Source organism: Camelus dromedarius, chromosome 8 (genome assembly GCF_036321535.1).
Source record: "Camelus dromedarius isolate mCamDro1 chromosome 8, mCamDro1.pat, whole genome shotgun sequence".
NCBI lineage: Eukaryota > Metazoa > Chordata > Mammalia > Artiodactyla > Camelidae > Camelus > Camelus dromedarius.
This window is the reverse complement of record NC_087443.1, coordinates 52,364,988-52,388,876: the sequence shown is the minus strand read 5'-3', so window position 1 is coordinate 52,388,876 and position 23,889 is coordinate 52,364,988. Positions and strand designations below refer to the sequence as shown.

General features: G+C 37.8%; 1 protein-coding gene across 2 annotated transcripts in view; it reads right to left on the bottom strand.

Annotated features, from left to right (window-relative positions):
* Positions 1–22,141: 22,141 nt before the first annotated feature.
* The window catches only part of MARCHF5 (membrane associated ring-CH-type finger 5), a 40,669-nt gene continuing 38,921 nt past the window's right edge, over positions 22,142–23,889 (bottom strand). For both annotated transcript variants that reach the window (XM_010974286.3, XM_031461385.2), the window contains one exon: positions 22,142–23,148. In XM_010974286.3, the coding sequence (XP_010972588.2) occupies positions 23,032–23,148 (117 nt within the window). In that variant the 3' untranslated portion in view covers positions 22,142–23,031. The remainder of the gene's footprint in view (positions 23,149–23,889) is intronic.

Genomic DNA, 23,889 nt, shown 5'->3' with positions numbered 1-23,889 from the left:
TTAAACCTCCAGCTGATCCACCACTCCCCTACCTGGGACAACATCCCCAGGCCAGCAGAGCTGCAAATTTTCTGTGTTCCTTTTCTACTGGGCTTGATGCTTTCCTGACAACGCTAACAAACATGGACTTTTCACTCTCCATTCCAAATCAAGTTCCAATTCCTGCTGTAATTGCAGCTAAGTTGGTTTCCAATTCCTGTCCTGTCCTGGTAAAACAACTGCACCTACAAGTTGGGTAGTGGGATGGAAGCCATCCTGGTCAGGAAGGCTGCAGACTCCTCTTATTCTTACAAAGTTCCAGCAAATTCTTTAGGAATAAACATCTCACAATTTGTTATTTGCATTTGGTTGCTTCTCCAGAGCCTTGAAATGTTTTGATTTTGACATTTTTGTCCAGTTTTATTCTTGTGTTTGGTAAGAGATTTGCCTACTTCTTCATAATACTGTCATAGCTGGAAATCTCATTTCTGCACATCTTAGTTTTTAATACCTGTGGTCAAACCTCTCTCAAAAAGGCTCCACTTGCACCAGAAAGATTTAAAAGCACCGTGAGACAGACTTTTACATTTTACACTGGTCTTAGTTCTCCAGACCGTGCCTAACACTAAACGGGGCTTCTTACCTGGTTTTAGTATAAAACTCATGCTCTATAATGGCAGAATTAAGTTATATATTTAGTGTTTTTCAAAGCATTCATAAGTAGAAATCAGAAAGTGACCTAGGGAATTTTAAACAATTATAAATAAATATATAAATATTCTTTGCTTCTTTCTTGGTCTGTTACCCTTCAGTTTCGATGGGAATATGGGTTTGGGAAAAAAATCTAATATATTGGCTTATTTTCTTAGCTTAGGGAGATAGGGAGTGTAGGTAGAGGAGTGAGGGTCTTGCAAAGGGCATATCTGGCCCTAGTAAGCTTTGGTGAAATGAATCCAGATTTCGTAAGACAAATAGATTTTGGTAGTTTATGTATATATGTATTTATATATATTTATATATGTATTTATATATTTTAATATATATTTATATGTGTATATATTTTTAAAATATATTTACACATACATATATGTGTATATATATGTATATATGTGTACATATATATATTTTTTAATGGTACAGTCTTTATTGTTTGCAATGGGAAGTTAAAATGGAGGGGATATGACAACTTTGGTTCCTGGGGCGGCCCCACATACTCAGTCGCCACCCTAGAAAAGCATGATATTTTAAAGATAAAATATGTGTGGTATTTTTTAAAACCTCAAACAATATAAAAAATATATATCCTAAAAAGTCTCCCAACTGTCAGTGTCCCAGTTTCCCACCCTAGTGGCAACCACAATTAACAGTTGTTTGCATTTTCTTCAAGACGTATTCTACATAGATTCAAGGATGTGTGTGTGTGTGTGTGTGTGTGTGACCCCTTTCTACACGAAAGGTAACATTTTTTTCACTCAATAATATATTTTGGAGATTATTCCATATCAGCACTAATGAGTTCTCTCGTTTTATTTTTTAGGCTTGTTCATTTTGAATTTTGGAATAATTTTAGGTTTGAAAATAAAATTGTGGGGGAAGGTATAGGCCAAGTGGTAGAGCACTTGCTTAGCATGCACGAGGTACTAGGTTCAATCCCCAGTACCTCCTCTAAAAATAAATAAACCTAATTATCTCCCTCCCACCAAAAAGTAATTGTATAAGTAGCACAAGAATTCCTTTATTACCTTTCTACAGCTTCCTCAAATGTTAACATTATCTACAAGCCACAGACAATTATCAAAACCAGGAAATTAGTATTGATATATACTAGTAAGTAGCATATCAATATACTGACTGACTTTATTCAGGTGTTTCCCATCATCTCACTAATGATCTTTTTCTGGCCGAGGATCAAATCCAGGATCATACCTTGCATTTGGTTTTCATGTCTCCTTAATTTTCTCCCATCTCAGAGAGTTTCTCACTTTTGTTTGCTTTTTGGTTTTTTCTTTCACAAACTTCACACTTTTGAAGAGCACTGTCTGATGATTTATAGAATGTCTCTCAGTTGGGGTTTATATGATGTTTCCTCATGGCTAAATTCAGGTTATGCATTTTTAAAAGGATATCACAGAAGGGATGCTGGGTCCTCCTTGCATCACCTCAGGAGGCATGTGATGCTGATATGCTGCATTCCTAGTGCTGTTAATTTTGAACAGTTGATTGAGGAGGTGTCTGCCATATTTCTCCACTGTAAAGTTACTATTTTCCCCTTTGCAATCAATAAGTATCTTGGGAGAGCTACTTTGAGACTACGTAAATACGTTTCTATCCTACATTTGCTTATGAGGTTTGGCATCCACACTGATGATCCTTGCTTGCAATTATTATTACTGTGTTATTTGCCAAGTGGCGATTTTTCTATTTCAATCCTTTCTTGTACTTTTATTTAGTTGGAATTCTACTCTAAGGAAGAGCTTTCCCTTTTCCTACATTTTAAAATTTATTCAACTATTTATATCACAAAGACCTAGAGATATTTATTTTACTGTGGGCAGTAATCCCTCACCGTCATCATTTTGTTGCTCAAATTGTACCAGATTTGGCCATTGGGAGCTCCTTCAAGTTGCCTCCGGGCTCTGATTCTTTGTTCTATTTTAAGTCCCCTAATAATTTTGAATAATAATTAGAATAACAAATTTACACTTGATGATTTCTAAAGCAGTTTCACAATTATGTCATATGATCCTTGTCAGACAAGGCTTTTATTATTTCTGCAAAAGACAGAATTCATTGCCTGCCCAACCAAGCCTCATCAAGGACAGATCTTCCCCAACCTACCCCCACCCACAGTCCTGGACCAGAGGTGGAGCTCTTACTCATCAGCCAATCAAAGGCCAGCTAATAGTCTACGACTTATATCCTTACCTTGACAGGAATGAAATGATAAGTGAATGTCCTGTTTTGGAGTTGATTTAAGAGACTGAAAGGGTCATAGTTGTTGTCAGGTACTCAAGCTGGAAAGGAGAATGGAGGAACACAGTGAGAAGCAGAAACCATCTAAGAGACAGACTTACTCTGCCCCCAGGAGAGGAGACAGAAAAATCCCAGGGGGCCCGACTGTGCCTCATTTTCTGTGCTTGGCATCTGTGCCAGCTCTCCCCCTCCCCACTCAGTACCAACACAGACATGCTTTGCCTGGGTTGGCTTGAGTAAACTTTGATTTCTGGTACCCAGAGGACCGCAGAGTAGAACAAACCCCACTTTACAGTGGAAAGGCAGGCTTCAAAGTGTGAAGCATCTGGTCCTGAAGTTTGCAGCTGGCTGGCTATGGAACTAGAAACTGAGTCCCAGGTTGCTCCCCTCTTCTCACCAAATCACAACAACTTTCAAAGGAAGTATTTTAGAGGATACTTTTAAAGTTCTGATTGTGTTCCTCTAACCTAGAATGGGATGAGGAAACATGAAGGAGATGTTGTCTCACTCAAGGAATTTTTCTCAACTAAATCTCATCACAAATGTTCTTCTCTTCCAAAAGACAACCATGGATCATACTGATTATCGAAGGTTAGACAGAAAAAATTGATTTTAAAGACTTGGTAGGTCCAGAATAACTCTATACTGGTGATCTGGCCAGAGAAGTGTTTTAATTTCTAGTATTTCCAAAGCTTGTCTCCCTAAATAGGATCAAAATCAATGGAATTTGGGCCCTGCCAGCCAGCCCTGATGCTTGGGGAACAGGGGAAGGCTGCAAGGAGGTACATCTTCATATCCTGGGCATGGCATGAACTCCAGTTCACCCATTTCAACTTCCCCTGTTGGATCAAGGAATATCATTACAAAACAAAGCAAACAAAAAAGAGATGACAGCAGCAAGTTATGGGTCCAAGGGGGTTCTGAACCCTTAATAATCATCTCCAGCCCCATCCAAACAGGAGAAAGTTTCAGACTATGAAAACTTCCTCAGTCTTGGGCTGGAGTGGGCCTAATAAGTCAGACCTCCCTAAACCATGCTGGCAGTCTAGGAAGGTTTTAAATAGAGTCTATTTCCCCAACAGCATTATTATTATAGCTCCAGAGAGGTTAAGCATTTTGTCCAAGGGACCCAACTACTAAATGGGATTGGACCTCCAAAGCCTTACACATGCTCCTAACTGTTTACACCGTATTTATTGCACAGGAACCAGCCAGTGCACTACCAAAGCAGCCTCCCTTCCTTTGAGGAAGCGGGGGTAAACGGTGTGGTGATAGCAACTTTATTCTCAATCCTTTTCTTATACATACACATATTTTAGAGTTTTAATAGATATGTTTGTACATATACATATGTAGCCTCCTTATTCACTTAACACCGTATCATTAACATTGTCCTATATCAAAACTTTTCATAAACACTGTTTCTAATGGCCATATAATAACATCCCCCAGAGGACGCTCCCTCTTCCCTGATTCCCTTCATTTCTCACTGACTCAATATTTCTGTTAGTATGTATGTATGTATGTATGTATGTATGTATGTATGTATGTATTACGGTTTTATTGTGAAATATAGAGAGAAGTCCAAATAATACCAATGTATAGTTTCACAAATAATTAAAGGTGAGCCCAGGCCAAAAATCCAGTGAAAACCTGTCCCCAGAGCTCCCCTGTGTGCTCTCTCTCTCCTCCAGACTTGCAGCTACAGCGTTTTAAAAGGTCAATGTAATACGATGTTCATGATCTAACAACTTTGTACCACATTAGAGGAGCAACCTGTGTCCAAAAGGGGACAGATCATTTTCTTGGGCTTTGCATATAGCTTGGAGGCATTTTTTGACTCCCCAGAATTTGTTTAAAATTGCACGTCTCTTGACATTCATTCAAATACCACAGCTTTGTCCTGACACTCTTTTGCTCAGAGTCACTGGTTTTCAAGATGTTTCTAATGACCATTTCCAAGTGTCTTGATCTGCTTGTCCAGCAATCTGATCTAGCATCCCTGTCCCTAAAAATAGCCTCCTTTTATGCTTTACTCTGGCTTTTCAGGTCTCCGCAGTGGTCTTTCATCTGGGTCCTCTCCTCCTACCCGATTACCTCTCTCTTGCAATCTGTTAGGCAATTCTCCCTTCTCCAGTAATGCAATGTTAACCCATTTCAACGTGCACTAATTAGACCTCTTTTCCTACTCTAGGCAGGCAGGAATACTCTGAAAACTACATGGAAGGGATACAGGCATTTTTGTCATGTTTCCCTATTCCTAAATGTACCTCCTACTTTGGAGAAATGATGGTATGAAATTACACCACTGGGGTTATTCCCTCTAGTCCTGAAAACCTTTTGATCTTTTAGTATTTTTGTTGTGGGTGCAAAACTCCTGGGGGTGTAAATATCATACATGTCTCCCACCCTGCAGTGCCACTGGAGGGAGCAAACATTGAGCACACTGTGCTGATGAAGGGGTTCATACTGCCCCAGCCACTCAGAGAGGACAAACATTGTAAATGTCAAACAAAAAGCTGAGTGAGATCAACCATGGAAACCATGTAGCATAAATCAGAGATATCAAGGACAGAGTAAAGTAACAAGGTTTTTGAGATGGAAAGTAAAAACAAAATCTGTGAACACTTCGGTGACACTCAACCTAGGTCACCTCTGCTGGATGTATATATCGACATTGGTCCCTCCTGGTCCCCTGGATCCACCCATGCTTTTGACTTTTTTTCAGTCAAGTGGTCTTTTACAGTTCTTTGAGGTTTCATCCTTAGTAACTGATTATTTGGAAACATTGTCCAAATTAGAGCCGTTCTTATTTGTCCCTGGCAAACTTTTGGCTTATTTTCCTTGTTCTTGATCAGGTCCCAGCTCTTCTCCTCCATACTGCTTCTCTCACTTGGTTCAGAATTCATAGGAGAGAATTCTTAAGAGAGGATGTGTAAGGGTCACTGGAGTCCTAAGAAATGTTAGGTTTGGTTGCAAGTGACAGAAACCCAAGCCAAGCTGGCTTAAGCAATGAAGGGAATGTCTTAACTCTGAGAAGTCCAGGGTAGTTTCTGACTTCAGAGCCACTTGATTCAGAGGCTCAAACAAGGTCATTTGGACTGATCTCTCTCCATCTCTCAGCTCTATCTGCCTTTGAGTTGGCTCTGTTATAAGAACCAAGGTGTATGTCTAGAAGATTGAGGAATAAATATTAACAGGAAAAAAAAACAAAAACGAAAAAAACAGATGCCTACTGCATAGGCTTATGAGCAATAAGCATACCCTAGTAGAATGATTTCCAAGCTGTAGTCCAGGCCTGACTTTCAGATTTGTCTTGTCTTTTTTGTTGTTGTTGTTTGTTTTGTTTTTTGTTTTTGCTTTTAATGCAGAGACCTGCTGAGTCAGGATATCTAGGGATGGGGTCTTTGCAATCCATTCATTTCTCTACCTTTCCCATTGACTCAGATTTGCAGCCAGGTTGTGAATTTCTACGGCAACTCATAACGATGGTTCAGGACCAAGGATAGCGGTCCACGTGCCCTACTCTTACCACAGACCATCGTTGGCTTGCTCAGTCCATGCAAGAGAGGCCTGGTAGAAAGAGGAGCAGGGCTCCAGAAGGCAGGAAAGTCTCCAAAGAGACCTCTCCTGTAGAAGCCCCTTGTCAAGGCATTGCCAGATGAAAGAATATGAAGCTGCTCTTCTTTGCCATTTGAGTGCTCACATCTTGCTTTTTCTGTCCCAGAGCCTTTGTGCTGGCAAAGCCAGGTGCTTCCTTTGTCCTTTGGCACCTGGATTCAAGGCCTTACAAAACTTTAATCTTTATTATTCCCTTTAATATGGGAATAAATCTATAGCCATTTCCTGTGAAAGAGGCACCACTGAGAAAAAGGAACGCAGCTGCTGGCTTAACATTCAATCTTTGTCAAAAAAGTTGTGTGAGAGGGGAAAATGTTTTTAACACTCATCAGTTTAAAAAGATCAATGATATTATAGCCTCTCACAGATCTCCCAGATGTCAGCAGCTCCAAGAACTCCAATCTAGAGTGAAAAACCCTGTCTTACAGTCAACAGAAATGGTCTGCCCACATGTCCCGAGGATGAATAGGAGGAGGCAGTCTGGTGGAGACCAGCCTGTGCTCTCTGGTGGAGACCATACCTTTTACGGCTCTCCGAGAGTCCACCCCTCTTCCTTTTCTGAGAAGCACCCAGATTTCCTGTTGAAGAATCACCTCTTCCCCATGGGGAAGTTGAACAGAGATTAGGTGTTCTTTAGGGGCTCTTCCCAGAGCTTCCCAAATTGTAATGTGCACAGATATGGGGACTTTCTTGAAATGCAGATCGTGATTTGACAAGTCCAAGGTGGGGCCTGAAATTCTCCATTTCTATCCAAGTTCCCAGGTGATGCAGAAGCTGCAGGCCTGTACATCCATTCTCAAGCTCCTGGCAACTAGATGCTTCCAGATTCTGGAATCAGAATCTGAGTGTTGAAAAGCTTGGACTTGGTTCCTGCCTCTGCCCCGTGTCACCTGCGAGATCCTGCCTGTTTCTGGTCGGGGCTCTCCAGCCACCCTTCCCATCCTGTGAGCTCCAAACATTGCTGCCTAAAAATCCCCTTTCCTTCAGTCAGCCTTGGTTTCTGAGAGATGCAAACCAGGGAGCTTAAGTGATGTGGTCTCTGAGCCTCAGCTTCCTAAGCTACAAAAGAGGGATACTAATCCCTAGTGGGAAGGTATTAACGATGCTGGAGTGACCGAGATGCAGCCCCACCCTGAGGTGCTGCTAGTCCCATGGTTCCCGCCAGGAACCCTCATGGCTCTGCCTTCCCTCCAGCCACTGCTTAGGTCCATGTAGCAGTTAGGATAAAAGAACAAAGGAAGCTATTAAAACTTTCAGCTAAGAGATTGATTTTTCTAATTACCAGTTAATGTCTTCCCTTCTGGGCCTCAGAAGTCCTGTTCATTCTTATTTAAAATACAAATTGTTCAGATTTTTCTTGTGTAACTAGCTTAATGTAAAATTCTTTATACCCTAAAATATACTTTCATTAACTGACCTGTCTAGTAGAGTGCCTTTAAGTGATAATGATATAATTTTTCTTCATTAGTAATTACAACTTTCCCTATTTACTGATTTTTGCTTTCTTGAGAAGTGATGGTAATTATAATAGGGACTATTTATTAATCTTATTGATAATGATAAAAAATTAAGAACCAATATTTAATGAGTACTTAAGTGTGCCAAGTAATAAGCATTTTATATATAGTCTGTATCATTTCATTCTTACAATACACCCTATGATACAAGAACTGTTATAATTCTCATTTTACAGCTGGGGATATTGAGGCAAAAAGGAGTTTGGTATCTTGCCTATTACAAAGTGGTAGAGTTGGAACTGAAATCAGTCCAGGCTGTTTCAATCCAGATGACTAGTATAGAAGACTTCAGAAATGCTGTTACAAATGTGTAAAAAGGAGACAACCAAATGGATTGTGTAAATAGGACCTAGTATTTCCAATACCATTGAACACTACACAACTATTAAATAGTCAAGACAGAGCTAAATGAATAGACACGGAAAGAAGCCCAAGATATATTGTTTATGGAAAATAGTATGTTACGGAATAGATGTATTGTGTTAAAAAAAAAAAAAACATGTAGAGGCGAGGGTATAGCTCAGTGGTAGAGTGCATACTTAGCATGCACAAGGTCCTTGGTTCAATCCCCAGTGCTTCTTCTAAAAATAAAATAAATAAGTAAGCCTAATTACTTATCCCCAATAAATATTAAAAAAAAAAAAAAAAAAGAAGTTTCTAGGGGAAGGATGTAGCTTAGGGGTAGAGTGAGTGCATGTTTAGCATGCATGAGGTCCCAGTACCTCTGTTAAAATAGAACAAATAAACCTAATTACCTCCTGACAAACAGACATACAAAGTTTCAAAAAAAACCCAAAACAAAAGCTCTTTATACCAGAAGATGTACTCCACTTAGAGAGGGAAGGAGGAGGGGATGAAGAAGAGGAGAAAGAGGAAGAAATAATAATCATCAGATCAAGGAAACAGGAAAAAAAAAAAAAAAGAAAGGAAACAGGAATCCATTATCAGGACTGCCTAAATGGAGCTTTTGTGTGAACTATGAAACAATTCCTCTTCTGTAAGGATGTAAGAAAAAAGGATCCCCTCCATGCAGTTGCAGCTGCCAGGATGCACAGCTTGTTGAGCCAAGAATGGACTAGATTTCTTCCTCATTGTCCACTCAGCTGGGCACAAACAGAGGCAGCTCTACTCACATGGAGGAGAAGTGAAGTCCCGGGATTTTGATTGTGACAAATCTAGATAGCAAGTCTTCCAGTGTGGAGCAGGAAGGCAAGGGCTCCAGGAGAAAAATATCTAGAAAAAAAGGGAACTAATATATTAGAAAGAATGGAAAATATTACTGATAAGTATGTAGCAGATAGCATAGGATTTGGGAAATTTTTAAAAATAAGAACATAGAGGGTCAGTCAAATAAAAAAATAGGCAATTATGAACTACAGGAAAAAATGAAGGGATAATAGAAAAAAAGGGGCGTGGTTCAACAGTAAACAATGTATGTAGTCATAATAATGTGATATAACTATATGTTGGGGGGACTAGAAGACAGGAAAATAGGCGTTGGCCTTTTGAGAGAGCTAATTCCTATATACTAGAGTGAGAAATCAATAGATAATGGTGAAAAATAGATAAAGCAAGAAATGACTGTATACATGTATTATTCAGACCTATGGAGATAGATGCTAGGGGAAGTACCTGAAATTGTTGAGGATCTACCTTAGGGAATGAAATTTGGAGATTTGGTGTTTACAAACATAAACATGTATTACTTTGATAAAAATGAAAATTAAACAGATTTCCAGGTCCAGATATAAAATAACTGTGCATGGTAAGCAGTACCTGGAAATCTTAATTTTTGATAAAATGACCTGGAATTGTCAGGTCAAACGCAGTGCAGTTGCTCTCAGCAGTGCTTGAGGAAAATAATGTGTTAGTAGAAGTTGGTCCTTGGCATTAGTGTTCATGCCTTCCACTTTCTGACAGCTCAGTATTTCCTGGGACTGCAGAGAGGACTCCTGTGGGCTACTGGGTGTCTAAATGTCCCCCCCCCCTGGAATCCCACATCTGCAGAAGCTGCCAAAGAGATCCAATGGCCAGGGTCTAGTCCTGTTTCTTTTATTATTAGTTGCTGGGCCCCAGGGAAGCTCATAGAATCCACTTTAACTCAAAACCTGGTTGAACTACTGGATTAAAAATCATCGCAGAGATTCCTCAGAGGAGTTGTAAAATTGTTTAAATTGTATTTGGTAAAATGATAAATGTAGCTCTGGTGAGTAATGTGTGAAAGGAGAAAAACTTTTAAAAAAGATGAGTCAGTTTAGGATGTTAAGAACTCCTTTTGAGGTTAAGATGGTAAATATTATTTTTTAACCACAAAAGAAAAAAAACTGGGGGGAGCTATAGCAGATAGTTTGGTGAGAAGCTTTGAAGAGAAATAATTATCATTAATATCTCAGAAAAAGAGGAATGTCAAATTGGTTACACATGGTTGTGTCAGAAAGTATGTTTTTGATGAATTACTCTGAGAAGGGGCAAAAGGACCATTAATTGACATGCAGTTACAATGGTGTGAACAACCAACCAAATTAGGACCAGCAGCTGCTGGTGAAAAACAGGGCAGAGCAAAGCCTTCAAAGCCTCTTAGAAATCTACCATGGCAAATTAAATTAATGGCAGTATTCACTAGAAGTAAGAGATTTGTTATATGAGTAGACTACAAGCTCCGTGAGGGCAGGAGTCACGTCTTGTCCGGCTCATTGCTGTAGCGTACAGGCTCGTCACACGACAATTGTTTGTGGAATAAATGAAATGCACTATTTGGTCTAAATGCTAATCTTTTCTGATTCAGTACTATAACTACAGAATTTTAATTTTATGTATAGCAATAGATTTCTTTCTATATACAAATGAGGAAATAATTAGAGTTATAATTTGAATTATCACTATCCACATAATTAAAAATTGGGGTTGCGTGGTTATTCAGCCAAAGCCATCAAACACTTGGCAGTTGTTAATCCTCTTCTGTAGCAGCCTGAGGGCTGAGGTAGCACATTAGTTGCAACCTTAACGACCTTTGTGAGAATTAAATCACAGTAATGAGATACTATTACTACACCCACCAGCATGGCTAAAATTAAAAGACTGTTCATAGGTGTCTGGATAGGGTTGCCTCTGTGGGAGGGATATATTAACTGGGAAAAGGATATTTTCTAGGGAGATGGAAATGTTCTATCTGGAGGGTATGGTGGTCACACAGCGGGTATACAATTGACCCTTGAACAACACGAGTTTGAACTGCGTGGGTCCACTTATGCACACATTTTTTTCCAATAAATATCTGTATGTGTAAAAAGATCCACTGAGTTGTTACCTTTAAAAATTGTCTATTTTACTGTATAAAATTAAAACTCAGTTTTAAAAAGGTCTCACATCATTGATACGTGGGAGATGTCACAGTCTTGGGGAATGAGCAGACAGAATAGGCAGAGAGAGGAGAACCTTTGAGGCACTTAACCTCTGTGTTCTCATCTGCTAAATGGGGATAGTAAACAGTGTAGATCAATAGAAAACAAGTACATCTGGAATGGGTTCATAGGTGAGACATCTAAACAAAAGCCAGTTGAAATTGTCCTGTTTCTGCTCTGAAGACTCAAACGCTTGCTTTTCTTGGTCACTGAAGACCAACCAACCGAAAAACTTTCACAAGGAGGCTGATTTCAAAATGCCCATTTATTAAGTTGTGGTGAGATTTACAGTTCTCGTATGGACAGACTAGCACACTTGTGGCCTCGTAATCAGCGTATTCTCACCCAGCGATCAAGCTGTGGGGAAAGACAGAGATCATTTATTAATTGGCCATGGGTGCCAGAGATTCAGCCTGGTCTCTGTGGGCCTCAGACTGTTGTCTGGTGGACACAGCACCGGAGGAAGAGGAGCTGGATTGCTCCAATATGTATTGGCTTCAGGGTGAAGGACCTTCATGCCTCTTTTTTTTTTTTAAACATTTTTTTTTACTGAGTTATAGTCACTTTACAATGTTGTGTCAAATTCCAGTGTAGAGCACAATTTTTCAGTTATACGTGAACATACATATATTCATTATCACATTTTTTTTTTTGCTGTGAGCTACCACAAGATCTTGTATATATTTCCCTGTGCTATACCCTTCATGCCTCTTTACCATAGCGATGCCCTTAGCAATGGAGCCAGAAATACTTGAGGGCCACCCGCTAAGATGCCTCACACCAGTAACTAACCACTATCACTCTGTGTCTCGGTTATTTATTGCTATATAACAAACTCCTTCATTTTGTTTTGTTGGTGACTTTGTGTGTCAGGAATTCAGGAAGGGCTGAGCCAAGTAACTTATCTCTGATCCACATGGCATTAGCTGGGACAGGCTGGGGCAGGCTGTGGCTGGAGGATCCATTTCCAAGATGGCTCCATCACTCTCACATCTCCCTTAACCCCTCTCTCTCCATGTAGCATTTCACCCTCCAGGCGCTCTTTATGTATATGAAGATGTTGAATAGGAAATGCTCAAGTTGGGAATTTATGGGCTGGGGATATAAATTTGGGAATTATTAATATACTGTAGATGGCATATCATCTGATAGATGATCAGAAGTCTGGATGAGTTCACTTAGGGAGTGTAAATGAGAAAAGTTCAGGGACTGAGCCCTGGGGCAATTCAACACTTAGAAGTTGGAGAGATAAAAAAGATTTAACAAAGGAGACTGGAAATGAGCAGTCAATGTGATGGGAGAAGAAACAGGAATGTGGTACTCGGAAAGTCAAATGAAGAAACTGTTTCAAGAATGAAGCATGAAGGAACTCTCCTACATTGTTGGTGGGAATGTAATTTGGTGCAGACACTATGGAAAACAGTACGGAGAGTCCTTACAAAACTAAAAATAGAGTTACCATATGCATCCAGCAATCCCGCTTCTGGGCATATATCCAGAGAAAACTCCAATTTGAAAAGATACATGCACCCCATTGTTCATAGTAGTGCAATTTACAGTAGCCTAGACATGGAAACAACCTAAATATCTACTGACAGATGACTGGATAAAGAAAATGTGGTATATATAATGTGGTATATACAATGGAATACTACTCAGCCATTAAAAAGAATGAAATAATGCCATTTGCAGCAACATGGATGCACCTAGGGATTATCATACTAGGTGAAGTAAGTCGGACAAAGACAAGTATCGTATGATATCACTTATATATGGAATCTAAAAAAAATCATGCAAATGAATCTATATACAAAACAGAAACAGACTTACAGACATAGAAAACAAACTTATGGTTACCAAAGGGGCAAGGTGGGGAGGGATAAATTGGGAGTTTGAGATTAGCAGATAGAAACTACTGTATACAGAATAGATAAACAACAAGGTCCTACTGTATAGCACAAGGAACTATATTCAATACCTTGTAATAACCTATAATGAATGAAAAAAAATACATACATAACTGAATCACTCTGCTGTACAGCAGAAACTAATACAACATTGTAAATAAACTATACTTCAATTTAAAAAAATTTCATGCAAAAACAAAAAAAGAATGAAGCTATAACTTTGTCAAATACTTTAGATAAGTTAAGGTGAGGACTAGGAATTGGCTATTGGATTTAGCAATGAGTTAGTTGATGACCTTGGTTAGAGTTGTTTTGGTGAAGTGTGAGATGTAGAGGGTTAAAGTATGATTGGAGAAGGTTCAAAAGAGGGTCTGCCCTCCAAAAAAGAGAAAGGGCCCAAATGTCTATCAATTGATCAACCGATAAACAATGTGTGGCTTTATCCCTACAATGGATGATTATTCAGCCATAAAAAGGAGTGAGGTACTAAAACATGCTACAACATGGATGAACCATGAAAATATTATGACAGAAGTGAGACAAAAATGGCCACATAATATCTGATCCCACTTAAATGAATGTCCAATATAGGCAAATCCTGACAGAAAATAAATGAGTGGTTGCCAGGGACTCAGGGAGAGGGCTTTGGGCTGACTGCTGATAGGTGCAGGGTATCTTTTGGGGGGTAATAGAAATATTCTGGAATTAGATAGTGGTAATGTTTGCATAACTGTGAAAATACTGCTATACTTCAGTATAAACCACTGACTTGTACACTTTTAAACAGTGAATTTTATGTTGTACAAAATGTATCTCAATAAAAACATTTTAAAAAGAGAAAATGGGAAGAGGGAAAATGGAGACATGAACTACTCTTCTTCTGAGGAGCTTTGTGCTGTAAAGAGAGTACAGAAATGATAGTATCTGGAAGAGGGAATGGGTCAAAAAATTTTTTTAAACATAGAAGACTTTGTGTGTGTGTGTGTGTGTGTGTGTGTGTTTATGTTTATGTTTCATTAGAAAGGAGAATGTTTCTGATACAGATAGTCTTGGATAGAAACACTGACAGTTTGTCTAATGTATGAGGAGGACAGGTGGATTATACTATATGTGGGAATAGATGGAGGTAGTTTTGAGGGACTTGGAGGCGTTCATGGATTTTATTCTACTTCTAATTTCTCAGGGAAGTAGCAGACAAGAAGCAAGGTCATCAGTTGAGAGCGAAAATGGGCAAGGAAGGAGGTGCTGGAGATTTGAGGAGAAAAGAAAGTGTGAAAGGGTCTTCTTCATGTGAGATGCTGAATATACAGGCAACATAGGAGATTCCCTATTTCCTTACATCCTAACCAATACAGTTGGCTAGCAAAAGTTTTAAATTGACTCATGTTGGAATTTAAATGGGCTAATACACATAAGGATTTTTTTTTGATAATCATGATGATCTTGATTATATTTGTATTACAGTGATTTATAACTTACATTATCCGAAAGATATTTTTTAATCGGCAAAGGATTATTTTGTTTTTTTTTTAATCTATTTTTATATATAGTGGTTAACATTTGTGAATCTCATACTCCCAAATTTATCCCTTCTCACCCCGTTTTGTAAATAAGTTCATTTATGTATTTTTTTTCAGATTCCATATATAAGTGATATCATATAGTATTTGTCTTTCTCTGTCTGACTTACTTAGTATGATACTCTCTAGGTCCATCCGTATTGCTGCAACTGGCAACATTTAATTCCTTCTTATGGCTAAGGAATATTCCATTGTGTTTTTATTACACATCCTAAACCAATTGTCAGTTGATGGGCATTTGAGTTGTTTCCATGTCTTGGCTATTGCAAATAGTGCTACTATGAATATTGAGCATGTGTATCTTTTTGAATTAGAGTTTCATCTTTTCTGAGTATATGCCCAGGAGTGGGATTGCTGGATCATGTGATAGCTCTATTTTCAGTTTTTAAATAAACTTCCATACTGTTCTCCATAGTTGCTGTACCAATTTACATTCATGCCAACAGTGTAGGAAGTTTCCATTTTCTCCACACCATCTTCTGCATTTATTATTTGTAGGCTTTTTGATAATGGCCATTCTGACTGGTGTGAGGTGATACCTCACTGTGTTTTTGATTTGCATTTCTCTAATAATTAGCAATGTTGAGCATCTTTTCATGTGCCTATTGGCCATCTGTTTGTCTTCTTTGGAGAAATGTCTATTTAGGTAGGTCTTCTGCCCATTTGATTGGGTTGTTTGTTTGATATTAAGTTGTATGAGCTGTTTATATATTTTGGATATTAACCCTGATAATTTTAATTTGAATTTTTTAAAATTGTGAATTAGGCTAAACATCTTTTTATATATCTCAGTGCCATTTTTTTTTGTAAACTGATCACATCTTTTGCTATTTAAAGAATGGGTTTTGGTACTGAATTAAAGAGACTTGTATAAGTAAAGAAAATTAGTTCTATATAAGTTGTGACATTTTCCATTTTGCATTTAGCTCAGTTATTTTATGCAGTTCTTAATGAAGTTAGAATTTTCAGTCTTTTATGATTTCTTAAAAAGACTCCACGCTGTGAAATTATTAAAAATACAACTCTTCCATGTTTTCATGTAGTATTAATTTTTAAAAAATTAATAGACTTTATTTTTTATTTTGCTCTGCATTTTGCCAACACTTGGTAATTGTCAGTTTTCTTGATTTTAGCCATTTGGAAGTTGTTGGTATCTTGTTATTTTAATTTGCAGTTCCCTAATGATATATGATGTTGAGCATCTTTTCAAATGCTTTTTTTTTTTTTTTTGGCCATCTATACATCTCTGTTGATGAGGTCTATTTTTATGTTCAAATCTTTACCTTTTTTCTTATTAAGAGTTCTTTGTGTATTTTGGATATAAGTCTTGTCAGATACGTACCTTGAAAATATCTTCTCTCTTTTGTAGTGTTTTAATGCTTAAATTTTTCATGTTAAATCTTTCATTCCAACTGGACTTTATTTTGGTAAAGGGAATTTCCAGATGGCTACATTACTCCAACACCACATACTGATTAATCCATCTTTGTTTTCACTGATATAAATGCTACCTTTTCCATACACAAAATCCCCCGTTGTATTTGGGTCTCTCTTTGGACTTGTAGTCTTTCCAATGTTTGTCCATTTATTACAGTTCTGCAGTTTTAAATGTCTCCCCTTTTCAATATGAGTATACGAGGCTAGTATCAGTTATCACTTTTCTGTTTCAGAATTTTCCTTAAGACACTGTGCCTTTCCACGTCCCTTTCTTCCTGTCAAATTCATATTCATCTCCTAGGATCTGCCTCTAGGAAGCTCCACTCCCTGCTACCTCTGTACCTCTTCTGCCAGTGCACTTTCCACTTTGCAGTGGGATTTATGTTTTTCTTCCTATCTCTTCTACTAGGCTGTGAGCTCTGAGAGCAGAGGAATGTAATCCTGGGGAACTTACTTAAAAATCGAAATCAGGAACAGAGTGCCTCAGTTGCCTTATTTGTGACATATTATACTTTGTGTGTGGTATAAAAAGAGTACATTTGGGTCCTTGTGAAGATTAAATGAGTTAATATTCCTTCCTAGAGTAGTGCCTGGCACATACTAAGCACGCAATGAATGCTGGCTATTACAATAGTCATTATTATTAATTCTGAATTTCCTGTGCCTAGCATAGTATCAGATAGATACTAAGTTCTCAAGTAATGTCTATTCAACAAATGAATGATGAATGAGTAATAAATGTGCAGGATATGTTAATTTCCTGCTTTAATAAGTTCTAATAGCCATTTTTATGGGCTGGGTAGCTTTGTCTCAAAATTCACTCACCTGTGTAAACTCATGGACAAAACTAGTTGTAAAATGTTCTATCAAAAATGAATTTTATGGGCAGCAAATTCAGTTCAATAAGCCTTTACTGACTATCTACTTGAAGGAGATGTAAAATTACTTCTCAAAAAAAATCACATCAGTCTTTAGGAAAAAGAAACTATTGTCATATAGTTCAAATGTTATCATTGCCAAAAGAAACAAAAATTTCTATTTGATTTTCAGTACTATATCCTCAGTGGGAAAATTTTCATTCTTAGTTATTTTAAAAATAATATTATCAACGTAGTTAGAAAAATGTATAAAAGGTAATAGTAAAGGATCTCCCTTGTACTCCCAACCTCTAACCCCTCAATTCCAAAAATCCTGTAGTTAACTAGTTTTCTTACGTATCTTTTCAGGGATTTTTAAAAGGCACAAAGAAATGTTTGTGATTCCTCCATCACCCATTTTCCACTAGTAGTAACATAGTCACTGTTCTACAGCTTGATTTTTTACCTTTTAACAATATTCATTAAAAATATTTTCATATCAGTATGCATGCAAACAGCTTTCATTCTTTTTTATAGCTGTATAGTATTCCATACACCATAATTTATTTAACCAATTCCCTACTGACAGACATTTAGGTTGATTTCAATTTTCTTATTACATATCTGCTGTAAGGAATAACTTCATAGATTTGTTGCTGTATTGAAGTGCAAATATATTTTAAGATAAATTTCTAGAATTAGAACTGCTAAGCCAAAGGGCACATGCATCTATAATTTTGAAAGATACTATTTGTCCTCCATACTGATTTGTATCACAACCTATAGTATATAAAAGTGGACCATTTAGCATTCTGGATGATATAGTATTAAATCACTTATTGTCCTTTCTGTGAATTAAGTGCCAAGTACTATCAGTTATTAACCGAAAAGAGGTCAAGCTTATGTTTCTTTGTGGTGGGGGTGGGGTGGGGTGGGGTAGGGTAGAGTCAGAGATCAACTAGGAAGAGCCACCAAGAAGGAAACTAGTTACATGCACCAACTTTGTTTCTTGGTTCCAGATTCACTCTTCTTTGCCCAATTCTGTGACATGGAATTGGACCCTGTAAACATTTTTCCTTTGGAACATTAGGCTTTTCCAACAGAGCATGGGAATGACACTGCAAGGCTACTGTCAGGGAGACACTTTCCTCCCAGGTTCCAGCCTCTACTATAACCTTTCAGCAGGAGCCCAGGAGCCTGTGCACAAGTCAGGTTGCCCCCTCCTCACAGCGCAGCTTCTACAGACCAGCTCCAGCCGGCTCTCTGGCAAGTTTCCACCCCTGCCCCTCAATCACACCCTCTTCAAAGAGGTCTGAACCTCAGCCTTGAGGCAGGGGAGAGGCCTTCCCTTAGTCCTCACCTGTCGTCTACCCTCCTCCAGCCTAGAGGTAGTGTCTGGTTTTCATTTTTGTTTTTTTGCCCATGCTACTTTCCTTTAGTCCTCTTTTACTCCTTTGAGTACTTACTTCCTATCAGTTAACAATTCCGTATATTACATTTTCCCTGTTCAAATAACTGGTGTGATTTCTATTTCCAGACGACCCTGATACATTACATGTGATCATTTTGTAAAAATTTATCAAGATTTATAAAGATTGTTGCACTCAACATGTCTTATTTTTGGTGTACAATTATCTGAAATGATAAATACACTAATACATAAGAGTACACTAAATGTGTATTATTAAAAGATCATGAATATATTACTTCAGTCCCTGTTATGGATTGTTTCTTGCTTATTTTAAACTAGAGACAGCCCATATTTAAGTAGGGCACATCTAGTATTCCAGGTTCAAAGGATTCTACAGTGGCCCATGAATACTGTTAATTTACAGAGTATAGCAGTAAACAAAAGTGGGAAAAAAACTCCACATCCTTCTATCTTCCATTTTTATGTTGGTAATATCATAATAAGTTTAAGTAAGATCTGTTGTGTACTTTTAAGATTCTAAACATCTCAAAGCAGGCTTATTTCCCATCTGCCCCAGGACTTAGCACAGTGCCTGGCTCATACAGGTGCTCAGCAAATATCTGATAAAATAGGATACACAGTTGACGTACAGTAAGCTTGGCAAGCTGCTGTTATCAGTAAGATAAGTCCACGGTGGTGGTGGTGGTGGGTCAATCAGAACAGCCTACCCTGTTTCTGGTACAAGCCTTCTACAGTCATTCAGCTGCAAACCTTTCTTTTCCATTTGCTCAGGATCTTTGTTCCAGGAAGGCAATTAAGCAAGACATTCAACACTCCCACTTCTAATGGGTATACAGGGGGCAGGTAGCAGAGAAGAGGCAACCTTGAGGTCCCAGGGGACCAAAGAAAGAGTATGGTCGAATGAACCTCTACATTGGCACAGATTTATTAAAGTGTCCCAGAATGCTACCTCACTTAATCCTCACAGTAATCCAAGAGGTAGGTTTTATAATCTTCATCTTGAAGAGGAAACTGAGAGTCTATCTGAAAGATAAAGTAACTTGCCCTACAACTAATTAAACATCTGCTAGCTTATGCATCCAGGACTGTCTGACTCTGCTGTTTCTCCTCTGCTGGTCTGTATCTCAGATGACCCAGATACAATACAATCCCCATGGATGGAAGGGCCTTTAATTGATGTACTAATGTAGAAATTATAATCTTCTTCAGAAATTTAAGTTCTTAGTATTTCAGAGGAGGCAACTTAGTGTGCTCCCAATCCACTTGAACATACTTTAAGATACCCCATGACATGAGACCACCCAAAAGTTTTGTCTAATAATAGTCCAAGTGGCCCTGAGGGTAGATGAAAAGAGATTGATTTTAAAAATTAAAACATACTTGGAATTTAGTCTAGCCTGCTTACAGAATAAAGACAAATTCTTCTATAGTTTAAAAAAGAATTCGTATTTTTACTAAGACAAAATCTCACTAATATCTCAGTTACTATGATTTGAGAAAGAATTATGTAGATAAAAACAAATTATGTTTTGGAAGTTGTTCAACAGACAAAGTACACCTAGAGAACATAAAAATTCTTTATTTAACCTAAACCAGCCAGTGTCGAGATAGTCTGCTATGTTAAAAACAAGACGTGTAAAAAAAATTACAGCACAGTTAGCAAGGCAGTGACCAATTAAGTCACTTAGTTTAATTTATATTCTTCACAGTCATTTGATAATCATGTAATGATGAACAATAGTTTCAGCCACTTTGGAGATAAGTTAAATTCTGCAAAGAAGAGAATTCTACTAGTTGTCATTGAATTTTATAAAAGAGGTTTAAAACATTAATGAAGTTCATAGAAATAACACAGGAAAGCAACATGAAAATAAACTAGAAAACACAAAATATACTCACCCATCCCAAAAGTCTACAGCATCCCTTTGATCTGTCTCCTAATGACTCTTTTACCTCCTCATTCCCTTTTCCTAGCGTCTGAAGAGACTTTAACAATTAAGAAACTACTGCTCTGTAGGGGCTATTTTGAGCTTAAAGTGCCTCTGTTCCTTTAATTTCTCAGTTAATCCTAGAAATAGCCTTCTGAGATAAGGACTACTTGTATTTCAGAGATGAAGAGTAGCTGAGTCAGTTGGCCGAAGTCCTAAGTACAGTTACTAAAGCAGAATTAGAATTCGAACCCAGGTCCAGCAACTTCAGTCAGCCCATGCTTTTGTTGCTTCAAGGTGGTGCGGGACACTTTCTGAAGAGACTGGTGCATGGTGCTTCTTGAGCTAAGGATCTTAAGATTCAAAAGTGTTCAGTTCCAGGGCTGAGGCCACTCTGGTCCCCAGGCATGCACATTCCCTCCCCACAGCCCTAGAAACTCCCCCTCCTTGCCCCTTCAGGATTTGAGTTGTTTCTCTGGCCCTCACAAGCCCTGATGCAAATAAGCCCAAGCAGCTACCTCCGTATTTGGGGCAAAAAGTAGTAAACGGGGAACTGTGTGCTTGTGTAACTTTAGTAAAGGCTGCCAGAAGCTGTTCTATATAACAAAGTTATTCAGGAAATATCTAACATGTTTTTTCACATTGAAAATTAAAGAAAAGCCAATTTATCTTATAATTATAGCTATATAATCTAAGTTATTTTTATATACAATCATAGATTTTATATTTCCCCTTCAGAACTGTAGCAGTGTTCTCAATAAGGCTCACTGTCCGTCACATATGCCCTTCCTCCCCAAATAATTACAACTTTGAATGTTCAATAGCCATTCATAGAAACTTCATGTTAAAACTCAGTTAAGACATTCATACTACAGAAAGGTACCAGTCTTAAATTACTAAAGTTAACATACATTATTGCAATCTAACATAGCTTGATACTCCTAAAGAGAAGTGGCCATTTATCAGTAAGGGAAAAATGTTTATATTGTCATGCATTAGATACTGTGAACAAGAAAATAAATAGGATTTTTGGAGCTATCTTTAAAAAATTTAATATTAATTCATGAAAAGAACTGCAAGATCATTCAGATTGCTGAACATTAAAAGGGCCACTACTGAAAACATCTTCAGATAACTGCTTTTGAAAAATGAATGTAAGACTAGTTTAACCGTGATTATTAAGGTGCTAGCCTCAATATGACAAGCAATTAAAATTTTAAGCATTAGTATTATTTTTTTCTTAAACTGACAAGCCCCAAACAATGACCTTAATATTTACTCAAGACTTCTTTGTTTTCATAATTATCTCTTCACTGACTAATATAAAAACAAAAGAGCTCAAGGCCTCACCTTGGTTTACTCACTGCTGGTTTTCTTTTTGTTGAAACCTAGACTGTAAACTACATAAAAGCAGGAACCAAGTCTGTCTTGTTCGCCACTGTATCCCACAGCACCACACAGTGCCTGGGCAAGTAGGAGAGTAACACCTGAATAACTGAATCAATGAGAGAGGAGAGGAAAATAACTTTATTGATTTTTTGCAAATCATTCTCTGTGCTCAAACTACTATAAACTGGCAGCTCTAATTTCTAGAAATATGAATTTAAAAACCTTACTCCAGTAATGGAAGGACCTGATGACTGACTCTCTCTCTCTCTCTCACACACACATATACCCCACACACAGACAGTAATTAAGACTGCATGAGTCAAAATTACATTATGAATTATGAGATGTCAACATTATATAAATAAAATTTAATAGTGAAAAAGTGATCTGGAAGCCCTGTGAATTTTTACCCTACACATTTTGGAGGACATCACATGGGTTAAGAAAAACACAACAAAATTGCATTTGTTCAGATAATAATTTGAATGTTTACATACATTTTTGGTTTGTTATTTATTTATAACTAATTTAATTTACATTTCCTCATATTAACATAGATTCCTGTTTAGCTTGTAATCAAATTATGCCAGTGAGAAAAATCCTCATAGTACCTTCATTGAGTTGCTGATTCTAAGAAAACACTGAACATGAACATGTACAAAAGAGGCATTTGAATAAAACAGCATGTGCATTTTTAAATATTTGCACGGTTTGATCTTTACATTTCTGTCTGGAGAAAATAAGAACAAAACTCAGGTTCACCATGCTAAGATAATGAATGGTTCAGATGACTGCCATAAAAGAAGTACGTACAAAACAAGGAAAACCAATCACATCCTTAGGTTCCGTGATTACTGAGAGGGTTTCCCCTGCCCTAAGTGCTTTATTATATTTCTTAAAAATACAAGAGCAGCAGCTTATCACAAGTCTCCACTACTGTGCATTAATGATGGAATCAAAACAACAGACTCATAAGGATGAGAGAACTGCAGAACAACGAGAAGTCAGTTTTATGCTTCTTCTTGCTCTGGATAATTTAGAATTTTGCGATGCGCCTGACGTAAATATTGTTGCTGTTTGAAATACACCTTGAATGCTCCTTTAATGGCAACAAAAGCAATTCCACCCTAAAATAAAAAGAAAAATTAGCTTTTTATAATGCAGATTTAGAGAAACGTAACAAAAATCATTTTACTTAAATCACAAAAGACACAGGCATTGATACTAATTCTGCAAATGAAACAGTTCTCTTTTCTACTAGGGAGAAAGGGAGAGAACACTAGTACTACAGGTAACAGAGGTCAGAGATGCTTTTGAGTATCTCTGAGTAATCTTTCCACTTAGCTCTACATCCATTCTCATAGTAGAGAGAATGCCCAGGCACTATTTTGCAGGCTGCCACCAGAGGGAAAAGTGGGAATAATAATGGCATCAAATAACAAGAGGGCTTACTATGTGCTAGTACTTCAAATGAATTATCTCATTTAATTCTCACAATAATCATGAGGTAGCTACCATGACTATCTCCACTCTACAGACATAAAGAAGTCAAGAAATTTTATTTAGGTTTCTCAGCAAGGCAATGTCTGTGACAGCATTTGAACTAAGCCATGTGACTGCAGAGCAGAAGCTCTTCACCATAATCTTGTTGGCAAGAGGGGTGGGCGTGATGATTCATGCATATTCCAGGAGGGAAGTCACCCACGGCGCAGTTCCCGCAGGCCGAACCACTGCAGTGGGTCCTCTCCTGCTTAGCGCTAGTGGATGACCGCGGGGATCAAACAGAGGCTTAAGGCACAGGAGCCACAGAATGAATATTTTATATAGTCCCATTGGGTTTTTCTTTAAACAAATATACAGTTTGTTCT